Source organism: Balaenoptera musculus, chromosome 4 (assembly GCF_009873245.2).
Source record: "Balaenoptera musculus isolate JJ_BM4_2016_0621 chromosome 4, mBalMus1.pri.v3, whole genome shotgun sequence".
Classification (NCBI taxonomy): Eukaryota; Metazoa; Chordata; class Mammalia; order Artiodactyla; family Balaenopteridae; genus Balaenoptera; species Balaenoptera musculus.
In genome coordinates this window covers 85,064,820-85,089,189 of record NC_045788.1, presented here as the reverse complement: position 1 = coordinate 85,089,189, position 24,370 = coordinate 85,064,820, and the positions used below count along the sequence as shown (strand labels likewise).

General features: G+C 37.3%; 1 protein-coding gene across 7 annotated transcripts in view; it reads right to left on the bottom strand.

The window, feature by feature from the left end:
* SPICE1 (spindle and centriole associated protein 1) overlaps positions 1–24,370 on the bottom strand; it is an 86,150-nt gene that overhangs the window by 5,788 nt on the left and 55,992 nt on the right. For 6 of the 7 annotated variants that reach the window (XM_036851603.1, XM_036851608.1, XM_036851604.1 and 3 more), the window contains exons 8-14: positions 24,126–24,268; positions 23,777–23,914; positions 23,158–23,423; positions 12,707–12,838; positions 9,267–9,408; positions 8,102–8,326; positions 1,444–1,934 (exon numbers count right to left, since the gene is read on the bottom strand). In XM_036851603.1, coding sequence (XP_036707498.1) covers positions 1,444–1,934; positions 8,102–8,326; positions 9,267–9,408; positions 12,707–12,838; positions 23,158–23,423; positions 23,777–23,914; positions 24,126–24,268 — 1,537 coding nt within the window. The remainder of the gene's footprint in view (positions 1–1,443; positions 1,935–8,101; positions 8,327–9,266; positions 9,409–12,706; positions 12,839–23,157; positions 23,424–23,776; positions 23,915–24,125; positions 24,269–24,370) is intronic. The other variant, XM_036851609.1, reaches the window with a different exon arrangement.

The following is a 24,370-nucleotide window of genomic DNA, read 5'->3' as shown; positions in this document are numbered from 1 at the left end:
CACTCTTAAGTATTTCATTTAGTAAATATGTCCCTTTGGGGAAAAACAATTCCTACTAGAAGTCATTAATTTGTAGCTTATGCCCGTTAGTTAAAAAAGAGATAAGCAAAACAGCATGAATTAAAAATCATTTTGTAATTCTGATTATAATGAAAAGGGTGGTGAGGGCAATAATACTAGATTGTCCTCTCTAGCCTAACTGTTATACTAATTGGAAAAGGGGGCAAAGCTCCATTTTTAATTCTGTGGGCTTTTTTAAACCAAGAGTTGCCTGTTTCAAATAAACTTCAAAACTCTGCATACACAGAAATGTCTCTGTTGACTAAAACTGAGGCAGCTTGTACTTACATACAACTGTATCGATCACTGCTGCCCACTCCTCATCTCCATCTCGGCTTCTTCTCCAGTCCCTTCTGACTGCTATTTCTGTCACTCGATACCCGTATTGCCCTTATTGCCCATGAGCCAGTGCTGACAGAGATGGCCCTTACCCCCACCCTCTCCTAACCTTCCTCACGGAGGCCCTCAATCCACAGTTGGTAAAGCCCTTATGGAAGCGATCACTCTGGAACCCCTAATCCATGAAGCTGGCCAGCTCCTTCCCACGGCCCCGCCTCCCATCAGAACTCTGAGAGGCGCCACATTGGCTCATGACCGGGTAAAAGGAAGACTCTCCCGTCACTGGGATCTGCATGAGGGCGTGTGTTATAAACACTCCACAACTGGAACTTAGAATCCCTTTGCTCCCCACAAACAAGGAAATGAAGGTTTACATTGCCAGGTCAGCCCTCAGTTACTTAACTTACAAAATTCCAGCACTACAATATGCAAACTTTTGCTGCTCAAAGTGTAATCCTTGGGCCAACATCACCTGGGAACTTATTAGAAACGCACAGGTTCTACCTCAGACCTACTCAATCAGAGTCTGCATTTTAGCAAGATTACCAGATGATTAGAATGTACATTAAAGTCTGACTTTAATAATTCTTTAAAACATCACTTCTAAGGGAAAATGCATTCTGTGTCCTAAAAAATTAACTACTCACGAGTTGAGGGCCAACTACACATAATTCTCTTTTATGAGCCCCTTTAAGAGTAAAAATGATTTCAGTTAAAACACAATTATGTGGTAAACTTTCAAGACATATTTATTCTACATATTATATTTAAATCTTCATTCCTAGCTTAATTTTAGCTTTCCTACCTGTTTTACTTTTGTCCTATTTTCCCCATTCATTTCCTCATTTTAAATTTTATGTTGTACTCTTTTAATACATGTGTGACATAAACTGATAAATAACCTCTACTTATTTTGTGATGAGGACTTGACACAGCATAAGCCATCTAGTACCAGCTTCAAAGATATCCAGGGTCATTTCTGGATGCTCCAGCAATATCCTTAAATACCTATATGTCTGTAGTCAACCCTTAACTGGTACTCACAGAGGTCATGTCGCTGGCATGACTCCTCTCCCGTTTGTTAAACTCCCCAAGTCCATCCCCTTGCTCTCCCCCTGGCCCAATAATATTATTCAGATGTGCCTTGATAGCTGAATTCTGCAGTGTCAACTCAGCAATTCGTGCCATGATGTCCTTTCTTTGTATTAATGTCTCATTTGTTCTAAGCTGTTGCCCATCTCCCAATACTGGGGGTTCTTCTGAGAGTGTGGGGTTTCTTGATTGCTGAGTGCTTGAACGGGAATTGCAGAGGGGCTGTGAGAGGTTAACGAAAGGAGCCTGGGTTTTGTTCTGCAAATCTTCTCCCATGTGAGAGGCCCTCCACCTCTGAGTAAACAGATGACTCTCTTCACTTGAATTCTGAATGTCTGTGCCAGTAGGTACGGTCTTCTTTTCCCAATTTTGTTCCTTCTCAATTATTTCCACGGTTGGAGGAATTCGTGGAGCAGGACGAGTTTGAACGGTCCTCCTCAACACTGTAGATAAAATTAAAGCATAATAAACATGTACCGTTTAACCACAGTTGGCACTATAATCATCTCATTAGCCCTCCTTAGTAGTTAGAGAAATATTTCAATAGAAGGGTTTGGTTTCTGAATGCCTCATTTATTTTAGCAGAGAACATACCAGCAATACCAGCGCTAACAATCAAGTACAGAGTCCTTTATATTCCTTAGAGCTTTATCAGCATCCTTGTGAAAAACCATCTACCAAGTTCACATTTTAACACATATATTAACTCATATCTGGGAATCCTGGGGGGAGTATAGATACATAATGTAAACTGAGGATGGGCAGGGGAAGCATCCCTGAAGAAGTAAAGTTTTTAAATGATTACATATGTGACAGAAAGTAGAGCAAAGAACATTACAGTCAGAGAGAACAACATATGTGAAGGCCCCAAAATAGGAAACAGCAAAGAAAGGAGGCCAGTCTGGCTGTAGCATAGCAACAAGGCAGAACTGGGAGTATATGAGACCAGAGAGGCATGCAGGGCCATTTCTTGCAGAGCTTTTTAAAGCCATGTTAGAAATTTTATAATTTAATCCAAGAGCAATGAAACCTGGAGGTTTGGGAATGACTCAATTTACATAATTTACATTTCTTAAATGCTGTCGATAATTGGAAGGTCCAGGAATAGAAGTAGGGAGACCAATAAGCAACTGTAGTAGTCAAGAAGAAAGACGATGGTAGCTTTGACTAAGGTATGTTTGCTATAAAGATGGAGAGAAGTAGATACGCTTGAGAAATATTTTGGCAATAAACTGAGAGTGATGAACTGAAAGTAGGGAGTGAGGGAAACGCGCAGAGCAAGAAGGCATGCACAAGTGAATGGATGGTGATGCCATTTACTGAGATGGAGAAGACAAGGAGAACAGATTTGGTGGAAGGAGGATTATTAAGAATTGTTTTGAACATGCTAAGTTTAAGGTGCCTATATATCCATCCAAGCAGATGAAACATGGGTCAGAAACTCAAGAGACTGTCTAGGCTAAGATCCAAAACTGGAGGTCACTGGCATATACTGGGTTGGCCAAAAAGTTCATTTGGGTTTTTCCGTAACATCTTGTGGAAGCCACAAGAACAAGTGAGATTATTTAGAGAGAAAGAATAGAGTGAGAGAAGAAACCAGTAACAAGACACGAAGAACTCAACATTTAGAGTCAGATAAAGGAGGAGAAGCTAGCAAAGCAGACTGAAATGGAGCAGCCAGAAAGATAAAGAAATATTACAAGAATGTGGTTTCAAGGAAACAAAGAGGCAGTGGTTAACTGTGTGTAATATTACTGTAAGACCTAGAAACATAAGGACAGAAAAGTGTACAGTGGAGTTAACAACACATTGGCCACTGGAGCCCTTAGCAAGAGTGATTTAGGTAGAATAACCAATATGGGAGTGAACTGGGGGAATAGATGCTTCTATTTCAAGACTACAGACTGAGCATACATTTATCTCACCTTCTTTAACTGACAGTAAGGAAATATAAACACAAATAAACTCACACCAGTAAAGATAATGGTCTGGGGAGAAGCAGTAGCAAACTAGGTATTTCAACACATTTCTGGAAGACTGAGAGTGGATGGGAAGTGTGTGAAAGAATGAAATTGTGCAGAAGCCACTGTCCAGAATATGTCTATTAATTAAAAGGAAGCTACAGGTAAAGCCAGTTTCTTCTGGGGAGTACTGAAAAGGCTGCAGACTCAAAGCTGACAGGTACAGAGAAAGAGAAAAGTAGGGCTAAACTGGGGAATTACTTGAAAGCTTGTCTTTTATAGTTATGTCAGTCAACCTGTTGCTCACCACTTCCGACACCCATCCTTGAAAACAACAAAAACAGGGTTGGGAAGAGCAAATGTGGTAGACCCAATTGAATATCTGGGTCCTGCTTCCATATGCTATAGGAAGCCTGCAGTTAACATCTCATGCCCATATGCACAAAGCAACTACTTAAGGCAAAACATACTGGGAAAACAGACCCAGCCTTACCTACATCATAGAGGAGAAAACTTATGCCAACTACCTATACTATTCAACCTAGTCATTTATTCTTAAATATGAATGGACAATAAAGGATGACCAGACATTGAGGAAAGCCAGCAGCACAAAAAAGAAAAGCCAGTATAGATAAATAGAACAGACTAAGAAGAGAAGAAAGAAAATTCAGGTACAGAGGAAAATGTAACAAAATTTTAACTGGTTTCCTCAGAAGAGAGTTTCTGGAAGATACTGCATTCATAATGAGCAGCAATGGAAAAAAGGACAATCAGAAAATAAGAAAGGGTCCTTGCTTGGAAATTAAAAATATGGTTGGTGAAATACAAAAATGTAAAAGTCAGGCTTGAATATAAAGTGAAAAATACTTCCAAAATATAAGAAGGAAGATATAAGACCAAATACATGAGAAAATAATCCAGAAGGTCAACATGTAATTTCCCCAAACTGCAGAAAGTCATGTCTTCTGACAGAAAGGTCCCACGGGTGCCTCACAGTATAATGAGGGAAAAAACCCACATTTAGATACACGCTGTGTAATTTCAGAATAAAAATAAAGGGATCCTAAAAGCTTCCACAGAGGAAAGGTAGGTCAAAAATACAAAGAAATAAAATTTCGATATGACATTAGACATCTCGACTGCAACACTGGATACTAAAAGTCAATGGAACAATGCCTTTAATTTCTCAGGAAAAGGGACTAAGGACCTAGAATTCTATTTCTAGCCAAATCATCAATCAAGTATAAGAGAAAAATGACAGTATTTTCAGATTTTCAAAAACTCAAAGTTTACCTTCTATATACTCCTTCTGATGACTTCTTTCAGAAAATTGAGGGAGAAAACCAAAAAAGAGGAAGAAATGGAATCTAGGACGCAGCGGATCCAAACCAAAAGTGTGATAACAGGGACTTCCCTGGTGGTCCAGTGGTTAAAAATCCGCCTTCCAATGCAGGGGACGCAGGTTCAATCCCTGGTGGGGGAACTAAGATCCCACATGCTGTGGGGCAACTAAGCCCATGTGCTGCAACTACTGAGCACGCAAGCCACAACTAGAGAACATGTGTGCCACAACTACAGAGCCCACACGCTCTGGAGCCTGTGCACCACAACTCGAGAAAAGTCCACATGCCGCAACGAAAGATCCCGCGTGCCACAACGAAGATCCTGTGTGCCACAACTAAGACCTGACGCAGCCAAAAATAAAATAAATAAATAAATATTTTTAAAAAAAGTGTGATAACAGCAAGTCCCAGGATAAGAGCTGTGCAACAGGCCCAGAAAGCAATCCGTTGAGACTGGAACAGAGGTTGGGGGGCTCTGGGAAGGTATCTCTGGTGTGAAAGTGGAATGACTAAAGGACGTGCAAATGAAATGGGTGAAAGCACATTATACTTTTGTCAACAAGATGGTAAAAGCAATTTGAATCTTCAGGCAAAATAAAAACAGAACAAGAAAATCACAGTATAAACACAGAGTCAAGTAAAACATTCTGAGCAAATGATGAAGTGAAATAAGAATTCACCTTGATCTTCATACTATGAACTTTTTCCTTTTGTGTGGCACAAGGACTGATAGTAACAATGGACCCAAAAAGAAAATGTAATTGTTATTTGTTTTCAATGTCAGTATCCATCTATAGATGAGACAGAGAAGACATAATTGTAATGGAACATTGTAAATGTTATCAAACTTGATACTACCAAAGGAAAGGTAAAGGTGACTGAAGATGGGAGGTGGAAACAAAGGAGAGGAAGAAGGAAGGGAGGGGAGTTAGTGTTCTTCTCTCATAGCAGAAAGCTAATAGATACTATCTGAAATTAATGAAAAAGAAATAGCATTTAAAGTCATAAAGTTCTGCAACAGAAGAATTAAAAATAAAAATATAATTATCCAAATTAGATAGAGAAGAGAGGCAGGTGTTAAGATGAATTAAACCCTCTTCTTTAATAAGGGAGAGTCTAGAATGATTGTGTAAAGTTGATATTTCAAGAAAAGAGATGTAAAAATATTTTATGTTAATTATTAAGACCACCATCAGATAAACAGAAATCAAACTGGGATAAAAATAACTGCCTCTTGAGGTAGGCCTAGAGGTGGAGGAGGAGATCCTTCTATGTGCTTTTTTTAACCACCTGCAAATATGAATTAAATTAATACTTTAAAAAGTGAATGGGAGATAAGAAAGTGAAAACAGCATATGTATACCACTCTTTCAAGAAGCATGGTTAAAAAAGAAAGTAGAAATTGATTAGTAGCTAAAGGAAAGTATTTATGATGGGAAATTCTAGAACAACACTGTCCAATATGGTAGCCTCTGGTTATATGTGACTATTCATATTCAAACTTTAATTAAAATTAAATAAAATTTAAAATTCAGTTCCATCAGTCACAGTAGCTACATTTCAGGTTCTCAGCAGTCCCATAAGGCTAATAGTGGCTACCATATTAAATGGGGGAGATATAGAACATTTTTTATCATCACAGAAAGTTCTATTGAACAGTTGTTCTAGAGCATAACTGAACACTGATGATGTACCCTATGTACCTCTCATCTCTGTCTGCATGTTCAGTTTAACTGAACAACTCTTTACATGTGAGCATTCCAAAGAAAATGCTGAAAAGTATGCTAATAAAACTTCACCAATTCAGAATACATATTTCAAAGTAGTTCTATCTGCACACTGTAAAAGAAATGTGCAGTGTAATTTTCAATGCAGAACCTGCTGAAGATGCTAACAAAATGTTGTCTAGAGCAATCCTGAATTGCTGAATAATTTGCTTTAATGAAGAGTTAATATATTTGCAGAGTAAAAATATTTATTATAATTATTTCTTTAAAAGGATTTCAAGCTACCTTATTATCACCAATGAAAAATAATTTACAATATCTCATAACAGATCATTAGGCAAGCCCATTAATAACATGCAAACATTTGAAAAATTACTTTAAGGAATGAAAAGCTAACTTGAACAGAAATCAGAATTGAAATTATATTTCATAAATCTAGCCAATGTTTATAATACTTACTAGACCTCTAAAGAGGAAATATCAAATCACAGAACTGTAGAGCTGGAAGGACATTAAAGATAAAGGAAAAGACTCTCATTTGAGAGACAGGAAAACTAAAGTCCAGGAGAGGTATCTTAGCCCCATGACGCACAGCTAGTCACTGGACCGGCAGGCCAAGACTCCAGCACTTTTACCCCTCAGCCTAGCGCTGTCCCCCTGCACCACACAGATCTGACAAACTCTACATCTGCATTGTAAATGCCAAAACAAATTTTATAACAGCGAGGATTTGTCATTTTCTTTAACCTCTTATGGTCTTTTCACGTCCTCTAACGGAAACGAAGTGCAGAAAATCTGACAAATTCTGTATGTCCTAATGACAATAAAAATTATTCTTCTGTTCCTCTACATAAAAATATAAACACTCTTTCTAAAGAAAGAAAAATTTAGGCAAATCAGGGCTGAATAACATTTTTCTAAAAACTTTGGAGGAACGTCTAAGGTAGTTATTTTGATTGAAGAACTCTTCTGAAAATGAAATGAAAGCTACAGCTCCAGAAAAATGTACATGTGGACAAATAAACATAATTTTCCAAACAGTGAAGGAGTCCATGGAACATCATGGGCTCCAAGTTTTAAGAACCTATGAGCTAAGGATTAATAATAAATTTTTAATATTTTATTCAAAGTTCTCTTTATATGTGCTGCAAAAGTAATTCTAAAGCTACTTTTAATTATACATAGGCTTTCATTTCCTTGGTTAAACTTTCCTTACTCTCCGGAGTACAATCTCCCCTTGTTTCTTACCCCTTCCTGTGCCCCTGGACTATAGACACAAATGGTATTCCCCTTACTCTGCATTTCATTGCTCAGGACTTTGGTCCTTTGATCTGAGTTTAATTAATATTTACAATGTCAGATGGAACAGATACATAATGAAATTCCCTGTCACATTTCACCATAGGTATAATACACATGATATAAACCACCCTGAAAGACCCTCCTTCAGCTTAAAGATTAGGTATGGTAATCAGTATCTTTTAAAATTCTGTTTATCAGGGAAAAATGAACACAATATTTTACATATATGAAGCATAAAAAAACAGCTGCCTTATAGCTTTAGAAGAAGCCTGCTTACCATCCTGCAAAGGAGAGAATTCTGAGTTGCTTTTCTGCCTGGGCGGTGTTAACAATACTGCTGGCTCACATACGTGCCCTGGAAAACTGCTGGCCAGACTCCCGCTTTCTGGAGGGTTTGGCACCTGAGACAGTTTAACAGGCAAATCTTCCTGTGGGAATTCAACCACATCTTCCCCTCTGAACATCAATGGCACGGAGACATTAGCATTTACAGCTGGACCCTCTGAAGAAGATGAGAGGCTATGAGTACTCAAAGGAATTATGAGCGCATTTCAGGTGTTTATACTTAGATGCATTTCCGCAGAGGGGAAAGATCACGGGGCCTCCGGAGCCTTCACTTTCTAGTCCATATCCTCATTTAGCAGTCACTCACAGGCAAAGCTCCTGGGGGGCCAGCACTGGGAAGGAGTGGCTGTTTTGGAGAAAAGCACTGCCCTTGAAGACCTGCCCTCACCACCGAGTTTATCTCATGCAAGTTAAATTTTAGAGTCAGCCACTTCTTAGAATCCCTTCTAAGAAAACACGCCTAAATACATAAAACTCTTTCCACACAGAGACACTCATCAAAATATTACTTAGAAGTAAAAAATCCTACATGTCCTATTCAGCCATGGCATATAATGATGGCACATGAGGTGAAAAAAAGGTTTTCAAAGCATCACCACAAATGAACTAAAGTCAGGAATTTCTGAAAGTCAGTATTTTTTTTTTCTTTCCATGACCGTCTCTTCCCCTTCTGAACCTGGGGCATCATAATGAAAGGTGCTGGTACTAAATTTCCACATGTCTAGGAAGCTAGTTCTTCTACTTTCTATTTGTGTGACTTTGGTAAGTTACCAACACTTTCTCTAAGCCTTAGTTTTCTCATCTAAAACATGGGGGTAACAATGACACCTACCTCATAAGACTGAGTGAAGAACTCTTGAAAATTAAATGAAAGCTATATTATGAGGATTAAACAAGATAATACATGTAAAACATTGTAAAAGTACTTGGCATAGAGCAAGTATCCAATAAATATTAGCTGGAAGTAGCAGTGGCAAATGTAATAGTGTTAATGCTGTTTACGCATAAACAGCCAATAGCTACATACAAGTTTACAGTTTTGTTTTCTCTGTAAGTATTTTAATCCCAATCTGGGATAATAAGATTATTCCACTCACCCGGACTGTCCATATTTCTACTTGTGGCTCCCCTTTCTAATGCCTGAGTTTCTTTGTTATTTATCACAGGACAGTTCTTAATGGCATGTGTGAGTGATATAAGCTGCTCATCTGTTGTGATCATGTACTGCTGAAGTCTTGCCTAGAGAAAAACGAACAAAATAATATCATTGGCATATCAGACAACAAATCATCACCTAGGTATGTATAACTATATCATTTCAGACTTTCAAATACTAAAACAATGCATTCATTAAAACATATAATTATAAATATTTTTAAAATTCCATGATAGAAGAATGTTCTAATAAATCATGGAATATTATTAATTAATAAATACACTGCTACAACAATAAGAATTAACCTTTTCATAGGGCTTTCAATTTACAAAATCTCTTTATATAGATGATGCACTATTGACTCTCGAGCTACCCTGAGAGATACATCAAGTGGAGGAAACTCAACAGAATATTATATAGGCATTTAAACTGATAAACATGAGCATTATAAAAATTTATGGTAATGTATATAAAATAGTGTTAAGAGACTATATATATATATATATATATATATATATATATATATATATATATACACACCACATAGGTATATATATTACAGTTGACACTTGAACACAGGAATTAGGGGCATCGACCCTCTGCACAGTGAAAGTTCATGTATAACTTTACAATTGGCCCTCCATATTCAAGGTTCTGCATCTGTGGATTCAACCAACCATAGATTGTGTAGTACTGTAGTACATATTTATTGAAAAAAATTCACGTATAAGTGAACCAGCACAGTTCAAACTAGTGTTGTTCAAGGGCCAATGGTATATACACAAACAGACATAGGTATCTCCAAGATGAATAGACATTAGATAAAAATCAGATGTGGTCAGAAGTCAGAAATATTATTAGTAGGACTGCTGAATGAAGTATACTAAACATTTTTATATCTGCCCAAATTTTTCCCAAATTCCACACTCACGTATCTAGTGGCCTACTCAGCATCTCCACCAGGAACTCCCATAGGCTTTTCAAATTTAAAATACACGAAACTAAACTCCTCCTGAACATCCCCACCTCATCAATAACAACTCCATCCTTCTAACTGCTCAGGCCAAAACTCTGACTCTTCTCTCACATCTTCCCCTTCACCCCATATCCTATCCATTGGCACATTCTACTGGTTGACTTCAAAATACATTAAGGGACTTCCCTGGTGGCACAGTGGTTAAGAATCCACTGGCCAATGCGAGGTTACATTGCCTACTAGCTTAAAGTGTTTACAGATTCAACATCAGGTCAAGATACATTCCTTCTGATGATGTCATATCTTCATGAGGCTGAGTTTTCATTAGTTGCTGTGCTAAAAAGCAACACTGCATAAAATGATTGTGGAATAGGAAATAAGACTGATGGTGTCCAATACGATTCCAATCTATGAGAAGCTGTACAATGTTTCATGTACAACACGTATACATATTCCATTAGTAAATAACTGTGGCTATTTAATCATGATAAAAATAAGACTTTTGCAATCAATTTACATGTATTATTTTTTTCACACAGCACCCAAGCTGTAAAGACATAAATGTTTATTAAGTTGTTTGAACCTAACTACTTAATAAATGGAACTGTTGGGTATTTCTTTGGTCTAGGAGTGTCCTGAGGCACTAAGGGCTTGAATGGAGCTAGGGCAGTGATCTCTGATCTAATCTCAACACAACAGCCTAGAGTGATTCTCTTAAAACTTAAGTCAGATCACATCTCTTCTCTATCTAAAACCCTTCAGTGGTTTCCCATCTCATTCAGAACAAAAGCCCAAGTCCTCACTCAGCCTGCAGGGCCCCATGTGATCTGGCTTCCCTGCTCTTGTCTCCTCCTGCGCTCCCTCTCCCACATCCTACTCCTGTCACCCTGGTCTCCTTGATGGCTTTGAGCTCAATAGCCATGCTCCCACCTTAGGACCTTTACCCTTTCTGTTCCTCTGCCTCGAGTGCTCTTCCCTCAGCTATCAGCATGCTCGCTTCCTCACCTCCTTCAGGCCTTTGCTCAATGTCACCTCCTCAGACAGACATGGCCCATCCCATTTATACCTTCCCACCTTGGGCACTTCCTATGCCTCTTACCTGCTTTATTTTTCTTTATAGTACATAATAACCATCTAACTTACAATATACTTCACTATTTGGGGGGTGTGTTTATTTAGAATATAAGCTCCTTGAGGGCCAAGATTTTTTTTTTCGTTCACTACTGTATTTCCTGCACCTAGAACGGTTCCAGGCCCACAGTAAGTGCTCAATAAAGATTTGTTGAACGTATTAGTATACTTTAAAAGTGTACTATCTTCCTAAGAGAACTGAAAATATATGTTCACACAAATACTTGTACATGAATGTCCATAGCAGCATTATTAATTCATTACACACAAAAAGTGGAAACAACTCAAACGTCCTTCAACTGATGAATGGATAAGCAAAATGTGGTAGAGCATATAATATGTAGAATATTATTGGGCAATAAAGAGGAATGTAGTACTGATACACGTGACAACATGGATGAACCCTGAAAACACTATGCTGTGTGAAAGAAGCCAGGCACCAAACACCACATATTGCATGATTCCACTTATATAAAATATCCAGATTAGGCAAATCTATAAAAACATAAAGTATATTTGTGGTTACCAGGGGTTGAGGGGAGGAGAGAATGGATAGTGAATGCTAATGAGTATGGGGTTTCTCTTCGGGTTAATGAAAATACTCTGCACTTAGCTAATGGTGCTGGTACACAACTCCATGAATATACTAAGAAACCACTGAACTGCACACTTTAAAAGGGTGAGTTAAATGGTATGTGAACTATATATCAATAAAAAAAATTACATGTCTTATATCTAATGTCCACTGACACAAACATAACTTGTTTACTAACTACTTATTTTCTAATCTCTTTTGGCTGTTAAGTAAAAGTAATAATAACCACTATTTGAGAACAAAAAGATGAATAAACATACTGAAGATACTATAAACAACTTTAAACAGCATGTTATATAGGAGGGTTCCTCAAAGGGTATCCTCTGCTGTTTTGAAATGAAAAGTAGCTATCAGAACTCATTTCATAACTCATTTCACGTTTTGGATAAACTATTATAATGTTGGTAGTTATCATTTAAATGTAGATTCTGTCTTCCCCAATAAATAGTAAGTTTCTTAAAGATAGTAGACTTATTCTATACTATTTGTAGTCCAAGTTTCTACTGTAGTACCTCCAATATAATAAATGTTCCATAAAAGTTACTCTTGATGATAATAAAGAAGCACTAAGTAATCATGCCAGCACAACTAAATCAAAGGCAAAGAAGAGAATCTCATACATCCGTAAAGATGCTTTATACTACTAAACACAGAAAAGTTTGGGATCTCATCTAAGTACCTGGGTAGCAGTATTTTCTTCTCTAAGCAGAAGAATTTCAGCTGTCAGAGCATCAATCAGCTCTCGATGTTCGCCTAATGCTTGTTCCAGTTGCTGCCTTGTCTCTACTTCTTTACGCAGTTGGAGCTCACTCTACAAAAAAAAATGTCAAATAAACTCCCATCCACAGCATCACATGTTGAAAACTAAAAGTTTCTACTCAAAGCTGTCAAAGAAGAGAATACTTACAAAATATATATTATGTGACAGTAATGACAATTAAATATTTTTATTAAAAGGTTTATAGTTGATTATAATGTGCTGCTTTATCCTCTTCCCTTCTTTAAATATAACACAATGAACAGAATGGTATATAGAATTAAACAACTACAATTTTTATAGAAGAGAGTGGAAGGAAGTACATATACATGTTGCTTGAATGTATGTAGGCCATCTCCAGAAGGACACACTGGTATCTGGTAATGACAGTTGGCTACAAGGAAGGAAACAGGTTAAATGGAAGTTAGGGGTGGGAATTAGGTTTTTCATCATATATTCTCCTGTATCTTTGAATTTCATACCATGTAAATGTATCACCAATTCAAAAATTAAGTTTATTAAAATATAATTAAAAATAAAAAACAGGTTTAAATGATTTAGCTTTGTAAAGCAAGTGATTAACTAAAAAGTACAGGCTTCTAAGCCTGTAATACGTTCAGAGAGCCAAAAGTACATTCCTAGAGATTCCTAACTACCGGGTAGAAGAATGTTAAGACTATCACAAGTCTGACAGTATAATAAATCTTTAAAAAGCAAATTTAGATAGATCTCTACAAGATGGTGGAGTAGAAGGACCTGAGCTCACCTCCTCTCATGAAAACACCAAAATCACAACTAACTACTAAACAACCATTGACAAAAAAGGACTGGAACCTACCAAAAAAGATCTTCTACTTCCAAAGGCAAATAAGAATTCACGAGATGGTAGGAGGGGCACATTCACGACACAGTCAGATCCCATACCTGCTGGGTGGGCAACCCACAAACTGGAAAATAATTATATTGCAGAAGTACTCCCACAGGAGTGAGAGTTCTGGGCCCATGTCAGGCTCCCTGGTCTGGGGGTCTGGCACTGGGAGGAGGAACCCCCCCAGAACATTTGGCTTTGAAAACCAGGGGGGCTTGATCACAGGAACTCCACAGGACTGGGGGAAACAGAAACACCACTCTTGGAGTGTGCACACAAGGTCTCGTGTACACCAGGACCCAGGGGAAAAAGCAGTGACTGCAGAGGAGCCTGTGCCAGACCTACCTGCTGGTCTTGGAGGGTCTCCTGGGAACGTGGGGGTGGCTGTGCCTCACTGTGGGGACAAGGACAAGGACACTGGTGGCAGCAGTATTGGGTAATCATTGGCGTGAGCTGTCCTGGAGGCTGCCATTTTGATGCCAAGACCTGGCCCCACCCAACAGCCTGAAGGCTCCAGTGATGGGACGCCTCAGGCCAAACAACCCACAGGGCAGGAACACAGCCCGACACATCAGCAGACAGGCTGCTTAAAGTCTTCCTGAGCCCACAGCCACCTCTAAACACACCCCTTGACACAGCCCTGTCCACAAGAGAGACAAGACCCAGCTCCACCCACCAGTGGGCAGCACCAGTCCCTCCCACCAGGAAGCCTGCTCAAGCCTCTTAGATCAGCTTCATCCACCAGGAGACAGACACGAGAAGCAAGACAAACTATAATCCTGCAGCCTGTGGGACTGCAAACACAGAAAGTTAGACAAAATGAGACAACAGAGGATTATGTTTCAGACAAAGGAACAAAATAAAACCCCAGAAGAACAACTAAGTGAAGTGGAGATAGGCAGTCTACCTGAAAAAGAATTCAGAGTAATGATAGTAAAAATGATCCAAGATCTCAGAAAAAGAATGGATGCACAGATCGAGAAGATACAAGGAATGTTGAAGAGCTAGAAGATATAAAGAACAAACAAAAAGAGATAAACAATGCAATAACTGAAATGAAAAATACACTAGAAGGAATCCACAGCAGAATAAATGAGGCAGAAGAACGGATAAGTGAGCTGGAAGACAGAATGGTGGAAATCACTGCCACAGAACAGAATAAAGAAAAAAGAATGAAAAGAATGGGGACAGCCTAAGAGACTTCTGGGACAACATTAAACTCACCAACATTTGCATTTTAGGAGTCCCAGAAGGAGAAGAGAGACAGAAAGGGCCTGAGAAAATATGGGAAGAGATAATAGCCAAAAACTTCCCTAACATGGGAAAGGAAACAGTCATCCAAGTCCAAGAAGTGCAGAGAGTCTCATACAGAATAAACCCAAGGAGGAACATGCCAAGACACATATTAACACATTACTGACCAGGGGATTTTTGCAGAAACTAACACTGGTGGCCACCAATTTGTTATGTAAGTGAATATGGAAACACTCGCATTTGAGTAAATACTGACAACTTTTTTTTGCACTTAATGTATTTATTTGAAACGTTGTACATGTCTTACTAAAGCATTCTAATATTTTCTTAGAGTGTGATAGGCAGTATAGCAGGCACCTCTGTGCAGGGGAACAGAACATCTATTACAAACATACTGTGTTTCACTGTGCTTTCCCCTGAAAGAACAGATGCTACACTTTCTGGCGGCACTTTTTTTTAGTCCTGTGGGTATTATTTCCTAGAATATGTTTTTATTTTACCTGATAGTTGACAAGGTGGATCTTTGCAGGGGGCTCTTTTAGAAACGCCACAAGAAGGACCAGGTGCAGGACTACCACTACATTCACCAGAATGGTCTTTCTCTAGCTAAAAAAAATTACTTGTTAAGTCATTTTATTCTGTGCATTAAGGCTACAGTAAATTTTAAACACATTGAATAAACCGCAATTACTCAAAAGAAACCCAGTTTCTTATACCATTTTCGAGTTTTCCAGAGGACACTGAAGTTTGACAGATTTGATCAGATTGATCAACTCCTTTCATATATTTATTATACTCTATATACAAGTGGGCTTAGTTATCTGATGGCCAGTCCTCCTGTCTTCTTTTCCTGTCGATGCTATGGAGGCGTCATGAATAGTTGTCACCATGCGGACTAGCCTCTTGTCTTTCCATATAAGAAGAATCACTTCTCCCTTCCGTAAGAATGTCATTTCTCCCCTCTGTAGATTTTTAGATTTCGCCTTTAATTGGTTTAATAGACCACGATTCTCTCTTATAGTCCCACAAACTCTGGTTTTATTTTTCAACAATATTTCAGATGTGGACACAGTTGTAATAACTGTCTTTGTAAATATGGTGCCATGAACCAAGATAAGGTTGTAGGACCAATAATATTGTTTCTTGCAGTTTCTTTCCTTCAGCCGTGTAAATCTCAAGGCTGCATGTGTATCCAGTTTCACTTTCCCTAACCATCCTGACCAAAATTCCATATTTTGTAAGTTTTCTGGGATTATAGGTTTTGAATCTGAGTCATCCTCTCCACTTTATCACTGCCTCCTCAAATGATAGCTCTTGTTTGGGTACACAGATTGATTGAAATTTTGGTAGAAAATAATCCAAAAGAGATTTAACTTTTGAAATTCTGTCTGCAGGACGTGGAGTTTCCAAGTTATCATTAAAGTGAAGAAATGTCATTATTTGTTCGAACCTTCTTCTCGTCATAATCTTTGGAAAGATAGGTGTTTCAAGTAAGGGATTAGTCGACCAATATTCTTTCCAGTGTGACTTTCTTATTTGTTCCATCAAAATTATTAATCCAAGAAACTTCTTCATGTCACCATTGCTTACGTCAGCCCATTTTAAAGCTTTATCATACTTTTTATATGATTTTTCATTCTGTTGGTGATACAAGTTTGTTTGAGAAGTGACCAACTCGAAAAAGTCGTTACCAAAAATTAATTCTGCTATTTCACTAACACTTTGTGGGTTATTACATTCAATAGTTACAGCTGACACACCCATAAAGTCTTCTAATTTTTGTGAAATGTTGCCTTCAACCCACTCTTCTGTAGAAGCAAAGAAGCACTCTCCAGCACTGTGAGTTTCATTTTCACTTTCTGTATCAGAATCAATCACTAAGGTTTTTTGTCTTTTTGTTGGTCTAATATTCACATCTTCTCAATCAGAACTATATTCTGAAGAACTATCATCTTCTGAGACACTAGTATATATGTCACTAGGACAATCAGAGAAAGTATCTGCATAAAATTCACCGAAAAATTCTTCTTCACTCAAAATTTCATGATGCATAATTTTTGAAGATTTTACGATAATAAACTTGCATTATAATTTACACAAGGTTGGAATAAAAACCTAATGGAGCAAAACGTGAATGATAATGACAATCACAAGTTGTATAATGAACCCTTGATCAATTTTAAGCCCTAACAACTTCACACAGTGATATTAATTGTATCACTTTCTAAAAACGTACTGATACGTCTCTGGTCAATAACATTCAGGTAACAAAAGATGTATTAATACATCTCCGGTCAATAAGTTGTTAATCAAATGGACAAAAATTAAAGACAGAGAAAATATTAAAAGCAACAAGGGAAAAGCAACAAATAACATACAAGGGAATCCCCATAATGTTATCAGCTGATTTTTCAGCAGAAACTCTGAGGCCAGAAGGGAGTGGCAAGATATATTTAAAGTGATAAAAGGGAAAAACCTACCCCCAAGAATACTCTACCCACCAAGGCTCTCATTCCAATTCGATGGAGAAATCAAAAGGTTTACAGACAAGCAAAAGTTAAGAGAATTCAGCACCATCAAACCAGCTTTACAACAAATGCTAAAGGAACTTCTCTAGGGGGAAAAGAAAAGTCCATAACAAGAAATGAGAAAATTGCAAATGGGAAAATTAACTGGTAAAGGCAAACATACAGTAAAGGTAGGAAATCATCCATACACAAATATGATATCAAAATCAACAATCGTGAGGACAGTACAAATGCAGGATATTGGAAATGCATTTGAAATTAAGAGACCAGCAACTTAAAACAATCTTGTATATATACAGACTGCTATATCAAAACCTCATGATAACCACAAACCAAAAATCTACAATAGATATACAGACAAAAAAGGAAAAGGAATCCAAATACAACATTAAAGATAATCAAATCACAAGAAAAGAGAACAAAAGAGGAAGGGAAGAAAAAAGACCTATGAAAACAATCCCAAAATAATTAACAAAATGGCTATAAGAAAATACATATTGGTAATTATCTTAAATGTAAATGGATTAAAGGCTCCAACCAAAAGACACAGACTGGCTGAATGGATACAGAAACAAGACCCATATATATACTGTCTACAACAGACCCACTTCAGACCTAGGGACACATACAGACTGAAAGATATTCCACGCAAATGGAAATTAAAACAAAGCTGGAGTAGCAATACTCATATCAGACAAAATAGACTTTAAAATAAAGACTGTTACCAGAGACAAAGAAGGACACTACATAATGATCAAGGGATCAATCCAAGAAGAAGATATAACAATTGTAAATATACATGCACCCAGCATAGGAGCACCTCAGTATATAAGGCAAATGCTAACAGCCATAAAAGGAGAAATATACAGAAACACAATAAGAGTGGGGGACTTTAACACTCCACTTACATCAGTGGACAGATCATCCAGACAGAAAGTCAATGAGGAAACACAGGCCTTAAATTACACATTATACCAAATGTACTTAATTGATACTTATAGAACACTCCACCCGAAAGGAGCAGAATACACATTCTTCTCAAGTACACACAGAACATGCTTCAGGATAGATCACACAGTGGGCCATAAAGAAAGCCTCAATAATCTAAGAAAACTGAAAACATATCAAGCATCTTTTCTAACCACAACACTATGAGATTAGAAATCAACTACGAGAAAAAAACTGTAAAAACCACAAACACAAGAGAGTGGCATGGACATATATACACTACCAAATGTAAAATAGATAGCTAGTGGGAAGCAGCCACATAGCACAGGGAGATCAGATCGGTGCTCTGTGTCCAACTAGAGGGGTGGGATAGGGAGGGCGGGAGGGAGATGCAAGAGAGAGGAGATATAGGGATATATATATACGTATAGCTAATTCACTTTGTTATACAGCAGAAACTAACACACCATTGTAAAGCAATTATACTCCAATAAAGATGTTAAAAAAAAAAAGACATGCCACCTTTTTGATCTATGTACTCAACCAGCAAACAAAAACATGAGAGGTACATTCATCAAGCTGATAGGCTTCTGCAGTATCTCTTCAAGCCAGTAGGATCTGTGCCCTGCAGAACAATGTAGTCAGTATGTCTATAGGCCCTGATAAGCTTGAAAAATTATCCATACATTTTCTACATATGAGACTAACCAGAGCCGAGGGGAAAATCATGTCCCTACTTTGGTATTATCTGTCTGATGAGTTTAAATGGGAAAAATGCTTTACAATCTTTTCCATAGTCATTGAAACTGATATTTTAATCTAAATAGTAACCTTAACATCAGTGTGACATTCCAGAGCTATTCTCTCATGTAGTTTTAATTTTCCCCCCACTTTGGAGAAATGACCTTGCACTACTGTGTTAAAAAGCAAATAGCTGCTTCAATATTTACATCAAAGGGTTTGTTCAATATATTTCAGTATAATAATTACAAACAAGAAGAGAATGCAATTTTGCATATCATAAGTGTCTTCTGAAAGTCACTAAAAATCCTATATCAATCTGGACACTGATTACGTCCATTGTCTCTTTTATGTAATATTTAATTTATTTTCACGGAAATGCCTCAGGTGAATACAACTCTTTCCAGCTTGAGGTTTGTATTTTGGGAAATAATTCACAGAGTTCAATGCTTCCAACTTTGATAGATTTATTGTCATGGCAGCGCCAAACATCTTTTTCTGATACTTGCTTACACATAGAGACTCAATGGGTCAAGCGATGAGAAGCAGAAGTTTAGTGCAGGTGCTTGTCCTAGTTTACACATATTTGGTATCCAACTCCTGGTAATAATGTTTACTTGCATGATGTATTATTGTTTTCAGAGAGCTGCCATATCCATTTCTCTTTGTTACAGACCTGTGGCTGTAATTTCTGAATCACTCCAAAAGGTGTCCTGCTTGAGAACGTGTGCACTATCACTCCTGCTAGAACTGCATATCTTTGGACACTGTTATTTCTTCTAGGTAAAATAATAGGGAGAGGAGATATGTTCAGGTGTAAGAATTAAGGAAATATGTTTCACTTAACAAAGATCTCATCAGCAGTCCAGTGGAAATCAGTGATTACATTTAGTGAAAAGTTCTTCCCCAGGTGGAGCTTCTGGACCTAATGAAGGTGGAGGTATTTTTCACTCCTTGATTTTTCTCAGAGAAAGCAGAACCATTATTCCTTGCAATGATGTGGGGAAAGAATAGTGGAAGCTCTGCTCTCCTACAATGAGTCCGTGATGCAGAACCTGGGTAGGTTCAGTATGTTAATCTATTTGTGTCATTCCTTTGTTGAGGACAGGTCAAGGATTTCCCTCTGCCTGCAGAGTAAGTAATATTTATGGTTCTTCGCATGGCCCATAAAAAAAATCCTAAAGATGCTACCAGAAAACTACTAGAGCAATCAATGAATTCAGTAAAGTTGCAGAATACAAAATTAATACACAGAAATCTGTTGCACTTCTATACACTAACAAAAAAAAAATCAGCAAGAGAAATTAAGGAAACAATCCCATTTACTATCATATCAAAAAGAATAAAATACCTAGTAATAAACCTACCTAAGCAAAAGACCTGTACTCCTAAAACTATAAGATGCTGATGAAAGAAATTGAAGATGACACAAACAGATGAAAAGATATACCATGTTCTTGGGTTGGAAGAATCAATATTGTCAAAATGACTACACTACCCAAGGTAATCTACCAATTCAATGCAATCCCTATCAAATTACCAATGGCATTTTTTGCAGATCTAGAACAAAAAAAATCTTAAAGTTTGCATGGAAACACAAAAGACCCTGAATAGCTAAAGCAATCTTGACAAAGATAAATGGAGCTTGAGGAATCAGGCTCCCTGACTTCAGACTATACTATAAAGCTACAGTAATCAAAACAGTATGATACTGGCACAAAGATAGACTTATAGATCAATGGAACAGGATAGAAAGCCCAGAAATATACTCACACACCCATGGTCAATCGATCTATGACAAAGGAAGCAAGATTATACAGTGGAGAAAAGACAGTCTCTTCAATAAGTGGTGCTGGGAAAACTGGACAGCTACATGTAAAAGAATGAAATTAGAACATTCTCTAACAGCATACACAAAAATAAACTCAAAATCGATTAGAGACCTAAATGTAAGACCGGATACTATAAAACTCTTAGAGGAAAACATAGGCAGAACAGTATTTGACATAAATCCCAGCAATATCTCTTTGGATCCATCTCCTAGAGTAATGAAAATAAAAACAAACAAATGGGATCTAATTAAACTTAAAAGCTTTTGCACAGCAAAGAAAACCATAAGCAAAACAAAAAGACAACCCTCTGAATGGGAGAAAATATTTGCAAATGATGTGACCAACAAGGGATTAATCTCCAAAATGTATTATATAAACAGCTCATGCAGGTCAATATCAAAAAAACAAACAACCCAATCAGAAAATGGGCAGAAGGCCTAAATAGACATTTCTCCAAAGAAGACATACAGATGGCCAAAAAGCACAAGATGCTCAACATCGCTAATTATTAGAGAAATGTAAATCAAAACTATAATGAGGTATCACCTCACACTTATCAGAACGGCCATCATCAAAAAGTCTACAAACAATAAATACTGTAAAGGGTGTGGAGAAAAGTGAACCCTCCTACACTGTTGGTGGGAATGTAATTTGGTATGGCCACTACAGAGAACAGTATGGAGGTTCTTTAAAAAACTAAAAATAGAGCCACCAGATGATCCAGCAAGCCCATTCCTGGGCATATATCCAGAGAAAACCATACTTCGAAAAGATACATGCAACCCAATGTTCACTGCAGCACTATTTACAATAGCCAGGACATGGAAGCAACCTAAATGTTCATCGACAGATGAATGGATAAAGAAGATATGGTATATATATACAATGGATTATTACTCAGCCATAAAAAAAGAATGAAATAATGTCATTTGCAGCAACATGGATGGACCTAGAGATTATCATACTAAGTGAAGTAAGTCAGACAGAGAAAGACAAATATCATATGATAGCACTTATAGTGGAATCTAAAAATACAAATGAACTTATTTACAAAACAGAAACAGACTAGCAGACTTAGAAAACAAACTATGGTTACCAAAGGAGAAAGGTTGGCGGGGGGGCGGGGGGGGCTAGGGATAAATTAGGAGGTTGGGATTAACATATACACACTACTATATATAAAATAGATAATCAACAAGGGCCTACTGTATAGCACAGGGAACTCTACTCAACATTCTGTAATAAACTATATGGGAAAAGACTCTGAAAAAGAATAGACATATGTATATGTATAACTAAATCACTTTTCTGTACACCTGAAACTAACGTAACATTGTAAATCAAATATACTCCAACATAAAAAATAAAAACATATATATAAAAAACAGAAGTAAACATTTTAATTAATTAATTTTTTAAAAAGCAAATTTAGGAAGACATCTCCAGAGAAACTGATACATGTAAATTAGGGTGGTGAATCAACTTTTTTTAAATGATAAAATTTCCTTAAACAGTTTTTGGTCATATTTGCTTAACAAATTTAAATATATAAAAAATAAATAACAGTTTAGATAGGTTTTTTTAAAAGGTATAATACATAACCATTTCTAATCCCACAGCATTCTGAGGACTGATTATTATTCACAAATGAATTAAAGATACAATTCTTGCTTGTCTTATAAATTATTTTTACAACAATAAAATGTCTCCCACTTCAGACACCGAAGCAAAGCCCAAGTTACCAGTGATACAAATAATATGAAGAATTTTCCTAATCTGTGTCTACAGATTACAGGCATACCACTCTCCAAACTGAACTGAAGTGGGAATAGCAAGCAGAGGAAAGCAGTAGAATGAGGACATGTTTAGTAGTTCTAATTAATCTGTAACTGCCAAACAGTAATGTTAAGTATTACCACAAGATATAATTTTATTTACAGCAGATTTACCTAACTAATCATATTTTACTAAAGCTCATATTAAAATCAACATCACTTATCTGATGTATCTGTATCAGGATGTAGTGGAAAATTCAGAGGATAAACCTTTACTACAGATAATCTAAAGCTGAGGTATTTTAAACAAAGCTATTCAAATTTGACTATACTTTATTTGGAGATTGCAATAATTCAAGTGCAGAGGGGAAAAACCTACCCATTTCTGCCATTAGTCTGGCAGAAGAGAAGACTCTAATAACCTCACCTCTTTAAGGTAGCGAACCAGGCGGCAGAGGGAGCTCACGAGCGACAGGGTGAAGCCGGTGAGACCCTGACTGTTCTGGAGCCCCCGGACCTCGCGTCCTGTCCACCGCTCATATTCTTCCATTTCATGCTCCACTTCGTGTATCATGTGCTTGAGGACATCTAGGCTGGGGTTACTGCTATTCGGTAAGTGTGTGGAGGCTGTGCTGGCTGATAACACGCTATTCTTCTGTTTGGAAGGAGCACGCGAATCTGGTTTTCTTTTCACTGATAATGACAGAAGTCATTCTATGTTAAGACCGGGAAAAATTACACTAGAAAAACGTCTGACTGTTGTTCACAATTTATAAAAGGTTTTTTATCGAACTTATCATCATTTTCTCATAAAGAATCTATACTGTTTGAACCAGATTTACACTATCTATAATGAATGGATGAGAACCATCCTTCTAGAGTTACATGGAATAAAAGGAAGGCATTGCCTGGCTACCATTCAACAAACTCTTACTTAGTAGGATCCAACTGGATGAGTTTAAGGGAAAAGACATGCACTAAGAAACTAAGATAGCTGTGTCAAGTTACATGTTTAATAACCCACTTTGTCAATTAAGAGACTGAACCTTTATTTAGCAGCTGTTTTTGCTTCCTTGAGTTCAGCACTTGTCTCACTACAGAGCTTGAGTCTAGAGTCTCAGTAGATTCTTCCAGTTGAAGCCTCGTATGGATTCTCTTAACAGCATTGGTAGCATTCAGAGCAGCTAAAAGGGAGAATTTTTCCAAATGTATCTCAAGTGAACAACAACAACAAAATTTTAAGCATGTCAATCGACAGGTCAATGAGTATTTACTCAACCAGGCTAAGACAGTCAAAACTCATGTAACGTTCCTTTAAAAAATTACTGTGCTTAAGAAAGAACATAATAAAGTAAGCTACTACTCTGGGAGAACTAATACAGTCAGGAACCAAACCTTTTTGTTCTCCTGATGGAGAAGCAGATGATGGAGTTCCTGAAGAGGTTGTTATTTGTGATTGTGTTGCTACTTTCTGCTGAATATCAGTCCGTAGTTTATTAATTAACTCGGAATTATCTTCCTTTATTTGGTGGAGAAACCTATAAATTATGCGACAACAAGCTATATTAGAATTAATAAGTACTATCATTTAACTTGTTCAACTGTTTACATGTTTGATTTGAAGAAACTTTTAATAATTC